The sequence below is a fragment of the Poecile atricapillus genome, chromosome Z (assembly GCF_030490865.1).
Source record: "Poecile atricapillus isolate bPoeAtr1 chromosome Z, bPoeAtr1.hap1, whole genome shotgun sequence".
In the NCBI taxonomy this organism is placed as follows: Eukaryota; Metazoa; Chordata; class Aves; order Passeriformes; family Paridae; genus Poecile; species Poecile atricapillus.
In genome coordinates, this window is record NC_081289.1 from 37389019 (window position 1) to 37403490 (window position 14472).

General features: G+C 35.2%; 1 protein-coding gene across 4 annotated transcripts in view; it reads left to right on the forward strand.

Moving 5' to 3' along the window:
* The window catches only part of LOC131593015 (protein phosphatase 1 regulatory subunit 12A-like), a 112178-nt gene that overhangs the window by 80790 nt on the left and 16916 nt on the right, over window positions 1-14472 (forward strand). For 2 of the 4 annotated variants that reach the window (XM_058865154.1, XM_058865155.1), the window contains exons 12-19: window positions 833-955; window positions 2342-2503; window positions 2949-3125; window positions 6674-6764; window positions 8223-8420; window positions 8597-8765; window positions 10730-10848; window positions 11510-11575. In XM_058865154.1, coding sequence (XP_058721137.1) covers window positions 833-955; window positions 2342-2503; window positions 2949-3125; window positions 6674-6764; window positions 8223-8420; window positions 8597-8765; window positions 10730-10848; window positions 11510-11575 — 1105 coding nt within the window. Of the gene's footprint in view, window positions 1-832; window positions 956-2341; window positions 2504-2948; window positions 3126-6673; window positions 6765-8222; window positions 8421-8596; window positions 8766-10729; window positions 10849-11509; window positions 11652-14472 lie in introns of those variants that run through there. The other 2 variants (XM_058865152.1, XM_058865153.1) reach the window with 2 other exon arrangements.

The window sequence follows — 14472 nt, forward strand, 5'->3', positions numbered from 1 at the left end:
TCTAATGTTTCCAGCTGCAGAGTGCCAACATAGATGCAAAAAGAGGTATATTATGATGGCCAAAGGTATCTGAACATAAAATATATCTTTTCAAAGTTTTATTTTATTTTGCCTTGTACGCCTGATTGTCTTATATATAATTTTATGGAAGACATGTTTTATTCTTCCTACTGGCTGAACTTCAGATCTTGAGCTGACATTTTTATTAGAAATTCAGTTTTTGCGTGTCAGTTTTAGGGATAGTTTTTATAAGCAGATTTTTGCAAGGTTATTCCTTGCTTCTATAAACTGCAACAGCAGTCTGGAAATTCCTTATGACTGAAGTCATGTCAGCTAGTGATACATGTCAGACCCCTCAGGAATGGCTACTGCAAGCCTAGTTACACTGGTCTTACAGTATCATGAGTTCTAAAGGCTTGTCAGCTTTTAAACTTCTTATAACAACAAAGAATGAAAAATTCCATCAAATCAGCTATTAAAAACCCCAAGTAGACTGGATAATCTCAGGAGCAAACAGAAAAACATCTTGTTGCTTTTTTGAGAAAAACAAAGCCAGCGATGACCACAGATAAAAGCCAACAATTGATTTCATGTTGATTAAATCCTCCTTAGCAGTTTTCTTTTGATGCTGCTTTCTTTTTATGTTTCTAATTATGTTAGTATGAATGTAGTATCTTTCCACAGAGGCTTGAAAGTGATTGTCCATAAATGAATTTTATTCCTTATTCAGTTACGTTTATTTTAAGCATGTTATCCAAGATTTTAATTCAAAGCTCACATCAAGAACAGCCTTCTTTAATGTGAGTTTGCTAACCCAAAATCTCTTTTACAGGGATTCATCTGCTAGTTCAATACGTGGTGGCAGTTCCTACACCAGGAGAAAATGGGAAGAAGATGTCAAGAAAAACAGTTTGAATGAAGGTCCTACATCATTAAACACAAGTTATCAAAGAAGGTGTGGGATTGTTTTTTTGTTTTTGTTTTTTTTTTTAATTTTTAAATCAAAATAGGCTTAAAAGTTAACAAGTACTGAATCATTTTGTAAGGACAGTATAAAATTGAATGCTGACAGATCGCTGTGTTCATAATAATTGCAAAGTATATATTGCAATAGTTGTGCTGGTTTTAAGCATGCAGTTGTACGCTGATGCAGTGGTTGTGCTGATTTTGAACTATGTAATTAAAGTTAGATGCTTTCTTTTTCCTATTGGTTTTTTCAGTTTGGGGTTCATTTGACTCTTTCCAGATGAGTTCAGTAGCCAAAGATAATTATTTTAAATGTTGCAATAGAAATAATTCTGCTTGGTATATGAAAAGGGGGAAAACACTATCTCTTGAATTCTGATTTTTGCATGACAGTCTTGAGGTATTGGACTGCTGTCTTTAATTGTAAATTATAGCCATGCCTATGTTGAGTATCAGCAGCATAGAATACATAAAATTCACTTGAATGCAAAGTAAATTATGAAAATACGAGAGTAGGTCTCAGGTGTGCTAGTTCCTAACTTGCAGAATTTTCTCAGGAGGAATCCTATTCTGCACATATATATGTGATTAACTTTGTTGCATTGTGTAGGTTCAATGTAGCTATTTGAATCAAATTCTTCCTTGTAATCAGTGGGGCAATAAATAGCTGAAATTAATAGATCAAAGGAAAGAGTCTAATAACTAAGCTGCATATTGGTACACATACTTAGCATTATTTTGAGTCTTGACATTGATATTATCAATAGCCTAATAGCCTAATAATATCAGGCTGCCTAATACAGCATCATGCATATTTATTTCTTGTAAACCACTGGTCTGCTTTATAGCTTGAAGAGCAAGGGAAAAAACTGAGTGGGAGGTTATTCTTCCTGGGAATAATTAAAGATTTTTTTAAAATGGGGCAGTGTATTTAATTGCTTTCAAATTATAAGAGGAGTGATATTGATGACATTTTCTTTCCTGACAAGCTGTTCAGTAAGGTTCTGCATTTTCTGAGGTATTCAGTGTGGGTGAAACAGCAGTTTAAAAATGGGACATTGGGGGCCCTATATGAATACTTTAGTAGATGTGATCAAGACATTCTTACATAAACGAGTGAGATTCCATTCTTTATCCTCTTTGGTGAAGAAATGGTCAGGACTAAGGGACACTTCTGCCCTCCGAAGTCGTAAATTAAAAGTCCTAGCCAAGGAAACAATGAAAAAAAATGCATCTTTTGCACCAGAAGTTTCCAAGACTCAACTGAGGCACAGAATACATGGGCAGAAATTCAATAGAGCATTCACAGCTTGGTGATATTTTAATGAGTAAATATAAGTAATAAATGCAGCCATTGTACATGTCTCTCCTGCAGTGGCTCCTTTGGTAGAAGACAAGATGATTTGCTAAGTTCTAATGTTCCAAGTACTGCATCAACGGTTACCTCTTCTGCTGGTCTTCAGAAAACACTGCCTGCCAGCACAAACACTACTACGAAGAGTACAACGGGTTCTACTTCAGCAGGTGTACAAAGCAGGTAATGGCACCAGGACATTTTCTTCCTTTATTTTTTTTGTCAGGTCTACTGTGTGCTTATGTATGTGCATGCGTTCTTGTTTAGTAGATCCTGGGGCTCTGGATTTTTTCACTTTCCTGTTAAATTTGTTTTGATTTTATACAATTTGGCTCAAAAATTGTGAATGGCTTTCTACTGTAAAAAGAAAGCCATGTTGGTACAAAAGAATAAATAAAATGTTAGAAGGGTCTGAAGAATAAAAGTTCAATTATTGTAAACTGCTAATTCTTAATTTATTCAATTTAATAGCTCAAGCTGAGCTTTCATAGTAGAGACATTTCTCAGTTTGCTTCTTAAAAAAAAATCCATCCCTCAATTTACATGTTATTAGTTGTTTAGTAAAGTGCTTTCATTGTTTAGCTGTTTCCTTTTCTCTTTTTTTGTGTTGCTGCTTGTTATGCTGTAGTACCTCAAATCGTTTGTGGGCTGAGGATAGTACTGAGAAAGAAAAGGACAGTGTTCCTACAGCAGTGACCGTTCCTGTTGCACCATCTGTTGTAAATGCTGCAGCCACTACCACAGCCATGACTACAGCTACTTCTGGCACTGTGTCCTCAACATCAGAGGTCAGGGAGAGACGGAGGTGTGTAAAGGTCCTAAGAGTAACGTTGCTCTTACACAAAAGTTATACTTTTTTTTTATTATTTAAAGGAATGTGTTGGTACCGGAGAATCAAAAAGTACAGTGTGTAAAGCAGTGTTGTTTTCTTGCTAAGTATTGAAACAACTGATACCTCATTTTATCTAAGGGCTTAGTACTAGTAGAGACTATTAATGAAATTTCAACTTCAGTGTTGTGCGTTTTTGACTGGCTTTGGGTTCTCATATGGTATATGGTATTTTCAAATTTGTATTTCTCTTAACAGATTAAATGAGTCCTCTTCAAAATACTGATAATGGAACTCTGTAAAAACACTGAATTCAAAATAATAAAATGAGTAATTAATTAGTTAATTAATTACTACAACTACATTGCTGCTGATTGAGATCGTGTGCCATTGGCAGTATGCTAATAAGTCACAGCATAGCATTTTTTCAACCATTTTGTATGCCTGACGTTATAGAGAAGAGAGTATTGAACCCAACACATTCTGTTTATTTCATTGCATGATTTAGGATCTCTTCTACTTGAAAGTCATACAATTTTAAATGCAATGCTCTAAGAGATACTCAATACGAAGAATGAGTAAGAAGCTGATGTAAATCTTATTTTAAGAATATGGTGTTTTTTTCTGTTTACAGTTACATGAAGCATGGGTTAAGATTGGTGCATATTTATTTCCATGAAGGGTTGTTTCCTTCTATTTATGGAAGCAAAAATAAGATTTCAAAATATTGTTAATTCCTCTTAGCTTTCCCTTGTTCTTCTTTTTCTGGATATTTATAAATGTTTATCCTTCAACTCTCCTGCTAAAATGCAAGTTCAGATTTCTGTGTTGCTCCTGTAGTAGTTTCAAAATGTACTTTGTGTATCAGTGCCAGATATGTGTATCTCTGTATGTTCAGAGTTAATGAAGCTGTTCCTTATTGCAGAAGAAAATTGCATTCTTTTGGTTCACTTAAGGCAGCAGCATTTTAAGATTCCTTATAGTGGCCTAATTAGAGTACACTATTTTCTGTAGTCTTCCTTCCTACCCAAATGAGATTAAAAAACTTCTGTGATATGTAGATTATGTTTTTATTATTCCCCACCATGATTCAGGAAGGGTCCACATATGCTAACAATCCATTTCAATAACTACTGTAGTCAGATCAGAACCTGCATTTTCCATAGTGAAATTTGAACTAAATCCCACAAAATGCCCTTTTTCTCAAAAGTAATTCAGAGTAGTTCAAATTCTAAAATTCAAATGCTATTTCAGTCTTATATCAGCTAGAAATGCAAGGAAAATTCGGCTTTTGCTATCTCGTTTGCTCTCACTAGTGTGTTTCTACTAATGTGCATATACTACATATGTTAAAGATACGTGCATTTGGCCTGAAATTCTGTGGTTTTCTCTGACCGGGCTGATTGTATAGTATACTGTTGCAGATACTTTCTTGATGGCATATTAGTTTATCATTGAATCTTAGAAATCAAAATTTGAATAATTGCTGCATGCATTTGAGAATGTAGTGTGCTAAATATGAGCACAAGCATATCTATCTGTATATATACAGATAGATATATGTATGTGTATGTGTATCTACATATGTTTCTATGCACATGAAAAAATAAATGTATATGAACTACTACATGCTATATATTTTCTTAAGTAATGAAGTTGGTTAATCTGTGTTCATAGACTAAACTATGTTTAGAAAGTGGAAGAGTATTTCAAAGACAGTTGAAAAGTAAAGGTATTATGAAGTACTTTATTGTTGAAGCATGTAATGATGCAGTCTTTTAGAGTAGCTGAAGAAACTATATTCTTTATTTAATTTTTAGGATTGGTTTAGAGAAACAGGGAAGGAAATTACAAACTTGAGTCTCTAAGTCTTTGTATCATGAATAATACAGCATAGGTAGCTGTGTGTGGCGCATACAAGGGATGCTAGGGAAGAGTACTTTCTACTCTTGACTATAGCTGCAGTGTTCACCTGAAAAGTTGAGACTTTTTGTTTTCTCTCAGTGCAATTTAAACTATTTCAGAATTACTGGAAGGTTAGGTGTAGGTACAGCAGTTACTAAAAAGCAAGTTATGGGAAACAGTTTGTAGCAATTTTAAGTCCTAAAGATGACACCAGGTCTGCAGTCAAGCCCTCCTTAGTCAGTGGTGGTTCAGGTCAAGTTAACTAAAGCAGCCTAACAGGCACCCTTTTCCTTACGTGGATACAGACTAAAGTTTTTGGGAAATGGAAAGTCAATCAAAGTCAATCAAAAATGCTGTTGCAAGAGATCCAGATAAGGAAATCAAATTTACACAGTGCAGGTTTTTAAAGATGCACTATAAGATTGGAGTTCTTTCAACATTTTTAAGTATAGCAGTTAGTTGTTAGTATTTTAATGGGGTAGAGCATAGGTTGTAACCTCTAGGTCTGTTTTTTAACTCTTACGACTGTTTCTGAACTCTTTAGTATTGCTAAGGCCTACCAAATATATTAGGTGAGCAAACTGCTCTTCCCATACATAAATTATTTAGGTGTTAAAAGCTGATGGCATAATCCCTAGATAATTACTGAATCTATAGCCAGTGATTCTTAACTGTTCTTAACTAATGATATATAAAAAGAGACAATCAGAAAATATTAGAGAATCTAATCTAAAGGAGCTCAGAGAAGTTTTAAGCAGCCTTTTAGCTACCTTTTGATTTCACTTTTTTAAAATCTTTTTTTCACTTTCTTCCTAATTTTTAGCCAATCCAAGGATTTAAAAACTGTGTGAAATTATAGCAGCTTCCCAGAATATTCTGCCATAGAAAATCAACAAATGCATTAAAAACCTTTAAGTTCTTTTATTATGGGTTTACATACAAATATATGCATTTGTGCATGCATGTATCTCCTGTTGGTTTTTTAACCTGTTACTTGGATTAGAGAATTTCTTAAAAAGAGTCCAGACCTTGTATGTCTACTCTAGTAGCCTTTTGTCTTTGATTACAATTACCTGCTTGTTCTGCAGGACTTCTGTGGGTTTCATGAAGATTTATTTTTAAGCTCATTTTTTTCAAAGGGACTTGGATTACTCAAAGTGTGGATGATTCATGTGAAAATATGGTAACCACCTTCTCAGGGATTCTTAATTTCTGATTAAATGGATGATACAATTAGATTTTTTGCATTAACAGTACATTTGGTTTTTTCTAAAAGCTTACAAGTTATGTTAAAAATTAATACACACACATATTTGATGTATAAAGGTCTAACTGGCTGAATCTCTGAGGTCTCCTCCCCCTGTGTTAGTGAAATACTAAAAGAGCTGAAGTTATATTTATAGAAAATGGTAAAAAGAAATCTAAATTAAGTAGGAAAATTGTGTATATTTTAATTGAGTTCTAAGGCTGCTGTCTTGATGAATAAGTAGATCAGTATGATACGGATGAAATGTCTAAAATGTAGTCTGTCCTATATAGTTAAATATTTTCTTCTGACAGCCTTGGTTTCCTGTGCAAAAATTATCATGTGCTAATTTTGTTTGTAATTAACTCTTTAGATCATACCTCACTCCAGTACGGGACGAAGAGTCCGAGTCCCAAAGAAAAGCTAGATCCAGGCAAGCAAGACAGTCTAGAAGATCTACACAGGTATAGTATTACTAAAGCGTCTAGATTTTTGAAAACATACCCATAACATCATTCTTGAGAAACAGGCACAGCATACTGCATTTGCATCCATTTCTAATTGGTTTTTTTTCTGTGCATGAACAATTGTAGATAATATAATTGAGCTGATCAACATATGGATGGCTAATAAGATTAATGACAAAGGAAAAATACTTTTAATCTAGTTTCTCTGGAGAGAGAAAAATACTAAAAGAGAGATTTTTATTACATACTAATAATCAAGTATCTAACTGCATGTCTCCTTGCAGCATTTCTCTCTCTTAGTTTACACACTGATATATTTGGAAGTTCTTCCCAGTTTTTATCCATGTTTTGTCAGCAACTAGCACAATCCTATCACAGGGACCAATGTGGAAATAGCAAAACAGAGTATCTCTAATGGTAGTTGAATGCTCTTTGGCAGTGGAGCAACTGCCAACCACTGTCTGCTGGCAAACTGAGAATAATCAGCAAATAGTCCCTGAATAAAACAGCACTACCCTCTATACACTGTATGCTAGAGAAATACTCTAGCCATTGTCCTTACCTGTTTTTAGGCTGAGTCTGTAGCTACATTGCTTACCAATGTCGCATTCAAATCTTTTCAGTTTTAAACCCCTCAAATACTTCTGGTTAGCTTTCCTAAAGAGAAATCTGTGCTGCTTGATACAACTTCATCATAAAGGAGTTATTTTTACTTTGTAGTACTAATTCAGAGCCCTGAAAGATAGTCAGAATACAGGCTAACTATTGCTGAATCTTTACAGTGAAGAAGCTACTAGGAATTACTGGATTAAACTTTATCAACACTAAAAGCACTTAATTAACTGATCAGATGGAAAGCTGGCTTTGAGGAGTAGATTACAAAGTGTTTCAAGCAATATCTCACTAAGATACATAGCTGAAAAGCATAGTAGAGAAAACCTGTCTTCATAAAACGGTTTGCTTTCTGAGCTTATTTCAAAACTAGTTTTTAGCCTAAAAACAACAAGGGACTTTTTAATGTTGCTGACCTAAAAATCCAGTTGTAAGGAATTAATTTTTAAAGTCTCAACATTTCTGAAAATATTAGTATTAAATTTTTAGGGTTCTTTCAGAATGTTTAGTATGCTTACGATCATATTAAAAGCATCTGTTGGATTCTTAAATTATTTCTATAGGATCTTCTATGCAATCTGTATCTACTAGTTCAGCTAAAAATTGGCTTGCTGGAGAGTCTGTGGCAGATCACATTACAGCAAACACTTGCCACATATCAGAGGGACGTTTGGTTCCAAGATTCAAGAGGAAAGCTTTATAGATAGAATATATAGGTAACATTTATTTCTTAATAGATAGATTTAACTTTCTTAAGTTGAATGTTTTCTTCAAAATACATGATTATCTACATTAATGTTAATGTTGTATTTAAGTGGTGTTTGCTGACTGCTGTTTTCACAGGGCGTAACACTGACAGATCTCCAAGAAGCTGAAAAAACTATAGGAAGAAGTCGTCCCACACGAACCAGAGAACAGGAAAATGAAGAAAAAGAAAAGGAAGAGAAAGAAAAACAGGACAAAGAAAAACAAGAAGAAAAGAAAGAATCTGAAACTAAAGACGATGATTATAGACAAAGATATTCCCGAACTGTTGAAGAGGTATTTTCATGATGAGTCTCTTTAGGTAGAGAAATTATATGAATCTTTACTCCAACAATATTATTTTAATTTTGGCACTACTGTAAGAATTATTTATACAGTTAAATATTTTCATATCCCATGGTTTGTATTTGTTTATCTTGTTAAATTAATTCTGACATTTTTCTGTTGAATAGCCGTATCATCGCTATAGACCAACTTCAACTTCAACTTCTTCATCATCCACCTCTTCACTCTCCACATCCACTAGCTCTCTATCAAGTTCAAGTCAGCTAAACAGACCAAACAGCCTTATAGGTATAACTTCTGCCTATTCTCGGAGTGGAACAAAGGAAAGTGAGAGAGGTAGGAGTACTGTTTATGAAGGGGGTTTTTGTTTTAGTTGACAAAGGGCAGCTTACATTTCTAGAGGCATTTCAAAATAGGATGAGATACATAAGACCATTGGGGATGTACCTTGCTCAAATCTTCTGTAAGAAATTTTGGAACTTTCAAATAGAGAAGAAAAAAGATTTTCTGTATTTGGTGGTGTTTTGCCTGCCATTTGGGTTTTTTTTCCAGTGTTGGGTCACAGATATTTCAAATATACCCCCATAAATTTTTCTTTAATTTCTGGTTTAACACAGCAGCTATAATAAAATACCATATTTCAGGGCCTAAATACTTGCAGGTATTAAGAAGGCATTTTACTTGATTAAGTAATTGCTAAATAACTAGGGGTTCGTTTCACTCCTTTCACACTGAAGGACTGAAATGACCCTTTATTTCTTTAAGGACCTCTCTGGATTGCATGAGCAGCTGGAAAAGGAAAGGGGATGTTTCCCATCCTAGTTCAGATGTAACCATAGTTCTGCATACTTTAGCTGGTTTATATAATCTTAAATTGATTATTAGATGCATGATTCAAAGATCACAAAAAAGTTTTTCTCTGATGTCACCAAGATTTTGCCCTCATTTCAACTTCTGTAATTCTGAGAGATGTGTCTGATTCTTTGCCTGTCAAAGGAAGAGCCTGTTAACATACAGTGTGATCTCTGCTCTTGGACTTGCCACAGTTGACTTGAGAGAAATACTTTAATTCCAGTTATTGATCAGTAACTTCAGTAGGGTTACTGATGGAAATTGATAATTTTGTTCTACAGAGGGTCAGATAAAATGATCCACTGATGAAATCTCCATGAACTATATAGCAGTATAGCCATGTTTTCTGAGGAAGTTACTGGAGCTAGGCTTCATGGATATGCTTTCTGATTTTTTTCTCTTTGTCCTAAAATGAACTGAAATTTGGATTACAGTTCTTTCATAATGCCTGCTTTCTCTAGGAAATCACTCTAGATTGATCTAGGGAAAAGATTTTCACTGGTAAATATTAGCTACCACAGGTTCTATTTTTTTTCAAGTTATGATTTTTGGAGGAGAAATACACTACCGTCTGAAAAGCCAGAGGTAAAATTCTAGTTTATTAAATTAGAAAAGGTGTATGTTCACCACAGATGTACTTTGCTTCTTTCCTATTTAATTCTTGCTTCACTCTTAAGTGTTTATTTACCTCTGAGGACTAATGTTGGTAGTTACTCATGATTAGTGATTCTTCTATCTGAACTCAGTTCTGTGGTTTCTTTATTTAATAAAAGAACATCAGGCTGAACAGACTGCATGATAATAAGTAAAGAACTTAGGTTTTAGCAGGTTTATTTAATTTGTTTTCGCACAAATTACTTGTAAACAAATAGGGAGCAAGCACAATCCTGAGTTGTTACATCTGTTTTGAATTGCAATTGCATTTGTTTTAAAGAAAAATAACATCTGTAATAATCTAATATGGTGTAGGAGGTCCCAAATTTTTTTCCTTAGAGCAGAAATGGAGAGGACTGTGATGAAAAGGAGGACTTCTAAAACTTGGGGTTTTTTTTCAGTACTGCATTCTAGATGTATGCTGAAAACAGCTTGTTTGATGAAAAATGATAAAGACTTTTTTTTTACTTTCATACATCTGCTGACACTGATGTTTCAATTATTACATGACAGTTTTGAAAACTGAATTATAAGTCCAAGTTATATTGTATTACTGTTACATTAACACATTTTATTTCGGTGACTGAGGTGAAATTAGTATTTACAGAATTTTAGAGCTGTGTATTCTGGGGAGTGTATATTACAGCAAACACTGTATGTGGTAAGAAGCTGTTCAGTGAATTTATTTCAGGTAAAAGGAATTTATTGTGAGCATTTTTAACACTGAGAAAAGAAGTATTTCAGAAAATTAGATTGTGCCATAATTCAGTGAATGAGAAAGTTGTTATTAACAGAAGGGGGCAAAAAAGAAGAGGAAAAGGAAGAAGATAAGTCACAGCCTAAGTCTATAAGGGAAAGAAGGAGACCAAGAGAAAAACGACGATCTACAGGAGTTTCTTTTTGGACTCAGGATGTAAGTAAACCTCACTTGTGGCAAAATGAAATGGGTATAGTGTACTCTTAAAATAGAGAATTGTTTAGAGTAATACAATATGTAACTAATTGTTCTAGAAAACGTTATGCTTTTCAATTAAAATATTTTTTGGTTTGATGTTTTCAGAAGCAAAATCAAAATTAAGTTTTTTTCAGTTGATACTGACAACAAAAATTCTAGAACACTGTAGTAACAGTAACTTAATAGGAATTAATCGTAATTAAAGAAAATAAATAAATTCTTGAACAAATATTTTCTATTGCATGCATACCAAAGCTATAAAAAATGAGACACTTTATTTGACACATTGCAGGTAGCTATGTACTTAGCAACTTAAAGAACTGCTGTCAGATTAGAAAGGCTATAGTTGATGTTTCAGACTATTCCTTTTCCCTTTTATTTGTGACGGGATCCATATATAATGTAAAAGTCAGATTTTCATGTATCAAATGCAAAATTGTTTCATGTCTTTCTGGTACTGAAAACATGTACCTGTTTGAGAATTTTCTTCGTATATCCTGTGTATTCTCTGTGGAGTATTCTGCTGCTCTTACATTTTCCTACTCCAAGTGTAGAATGCATTAAAATCTTACCGAGCTTTCAACAGTTTAATTATTTGTCCTCTCCCCTCTTTCACCAGAGTGATGAAAATGAACAGGATCATCAATCTGATTCAGAAGAAGGAACAAATAAGAAAGAAACTCAGGTAATTCAAGAAAGATAATTTGTTCATTAACTTTTAACAGATACATTTTGATTGTAAAATTTTTCTTACACTTGAATTTATGTGGCTATAACTGATCATTTTGTCTTCCATTCTGATTATGTAGAATTAGCATCCAGAAAATGTAGATTAGATTTTTGCCACATAGGTCAGGGACATGATGGAGCAGGTTACTGGAGCAAGCATTCAGTTTGTACCCAGCAAAATCTTCATTTCACCCACATTGTTATTTTCAGATAAATTAGGTCTAATTACTTATACACACTAATTAAAACCTTTGAAAATTAAACCCAGTGCTGTCGTTATTGTAATTAAAAAATAGTATGAGAAGTTAATTTAAGGAAACACAGAAAGTTGAAGAGCACAATGTATGTAATTTTTTCAGTGAACAAAATGGTGTTCTGAATATCCTAAATGAGTATTATTATTCTGGATAAAAAGTCAGTGGAAAACAGTATAATAGGCTTGATTTGTCCTTAAAAATAGAAAAGTGTAAAAACAGAATGGTGTTTGACAGTGGGATGAAGAGGTATTAAAACGGAATTAGTTACAAAAGTGGGGCTATAAGAAGAATGTATTTTTTGTACTTAAACTCTGGAGTAACATACTACAGAATCAGATTCATTACTTAGGAATAAAACTCAAGTGATATTTTTTTCCTTTTTTGTAAAAGCTTCCAGTACACATCTGTTAAACATTTTAGTTAAGAGACTCATTCTGTGCCATTTTGATTCGCTGTACTTTTTATTTCTGTGCCACATTAACATAACTGCATAGTCATGTTTCGTTTCCTCCCAGTAGTACATATCATTATCCTTAGATCTGTAATTACTTCATATTCTCTTCTGTAGAGATTAATTTCGGTAGACCATGCTGCATGGTACTTCTGATAGAATTAATAACATTACAGTGAAATAGTGCTAAACCAGCCCCAAAATTATGAATATTATTAGAAGGATGAGTGTGCTGGGCTGGACTGGTGGAGAAGTGTAGAATTGACTGACCAAGAGTTCTTGGACAGGTGCGCTTTTTGCTGTGTGCCCAGGCCCAGAGAGTAGTGATGAATGAAATTCCAGCTGGCACCTGCTCATGAGTGGAGCTCTCCAGGGTCAGTTTTGGGGCCAGTCCTGTTTACTATTTTAATCCATGACCTGGCTGAGGGGATCTTGAGTACCCTCAGTCACTTCACCAATGACAGAAAGCTGGGCAGGCGTGTTGATCTGCTGGAGGTCAGGAAGGCCCTGCAGAGGGATCTGGACAGGCTGGATCAATGGACCGAGGCCAACTGGATGAGGTTCAACAAGGCCGAGTGCTGGGTCCTGCACTTGGGTCACAACAACCCCATGCAGTGCTACAGGCTGGGGACACAGTGCCTGGAAACTGCCCAAGGGATAAAGGAGCTGGGGGTGCTGGTGACAGTGGCTGAACATGAGCCAGCAGTGCCCAGGTGGCCCAGAAGGCCAATGGCATCCTGGCCTGGGTCAGCAATGGTGTGGCCAGCAGGAGTAGGGCAGGGATTGTCCCCTTGTATTTGGCACTGGTGAGGCCACACCTTGATTCCTGTCTGGTTCTGGTCCCATGACTGCAAGAAAGACATTGAGGGGCTGAAAAATGCCCAGAGAAGGGCAACAAGGCTGGAGAGGGGTCTGGAGCACAAGTCCTACAAGGAGTGGCTTAGAGAGCTGGGGTTGTTTAGCCTGGAGAAAAGGAGGCTCAGGAGAGACCTCTCTCCAAGTCTCTGAAAGGAGGCTGTAGTCAGGTGGGAGGTCAGCCTCTTCTCCCAGGCAACAGGGACAGGACAAAAGGAAATGGCCTCAAGCTGAGCCAGGGATGTTCAGGTTGGACATGAGGAAGAATTCTCTCACTGAGGAGTGTACTTAAGCATTAGAACAGGCTGCCCAGAGAGGCTGTGGAGTCACTGTCACTAGAAGCATTCAAGAAACAATGACATGACGTTTAGCAGTATGGTTTAGTTATCATGGTGGTGTTCAGTCAAAGGTTGGACTCCGTGATCTTGGAAGTGTTTTCCAAAGCAAAAGATTTTATGGTGAAACACCCAAACAGGTTGCCCAGAGAAGTTATGGATGTGATTTGGTTGCATGCTATAGAGAAAATTAGAAGACAATGACAAGAATTGATTTCTACCCTGAAAATGTTAAGGAATCAGAAAAAATCATTATCTTATTCGTGTCAGAGGTTTTTGAAAGAACTGTCTCAAAAACACATTTCAGTTTGTGCTTGTTCTTCAGAACGCTTTTGACTCCTTAGATGATCATTTGCCCTTAAAGGAATGCTATTAAAGAGAAGTAAGATTTTGCTAAGCACTTTGGACAGCTTTTTTGAGGTTGTTTTCTAATTTTGTTTTGGCTTTTTAATATTAAGGGCATAGGATTTCTTGAATTGGCAGAAAAAAATGCCATGTTGTTACTTAAGGGAAATTGGTTTTCCTGCTAGAATAGTCTTTACAACTAAGTTGTAGGATAGCCACTTAAAAGTAAGGAAATTGGTAGATTTCTTTGGTAGATCTGTGAAGCAAATTTTTAAGTATGATGCATTGCAAAAAAACCCTAGTAATTTGAATAAATACTACAACCTTGGTTAGCTTATAATTTATTAACTAACTGTGGCATATTTTACAAAATCTCTTAATTTGCAGCATTAGTCATGCTCTTGACAGAAAACAGTGATGTTTTATTAGGAATGGTTAGGCGATAGCATGTACCTTTGATATCCTCTGCAGTAAGTGCACTTCAAGGTGTCAAAGAGGAAATTGAGTGTATTGTGGAGAATGCTGCTGGTTACCCATGTACTTTGAAAAAATACAGTTTCCTTCTGTAAAAAGAAACCAAGCAAGCCACATCAGCCCCCCAAGAAAACCA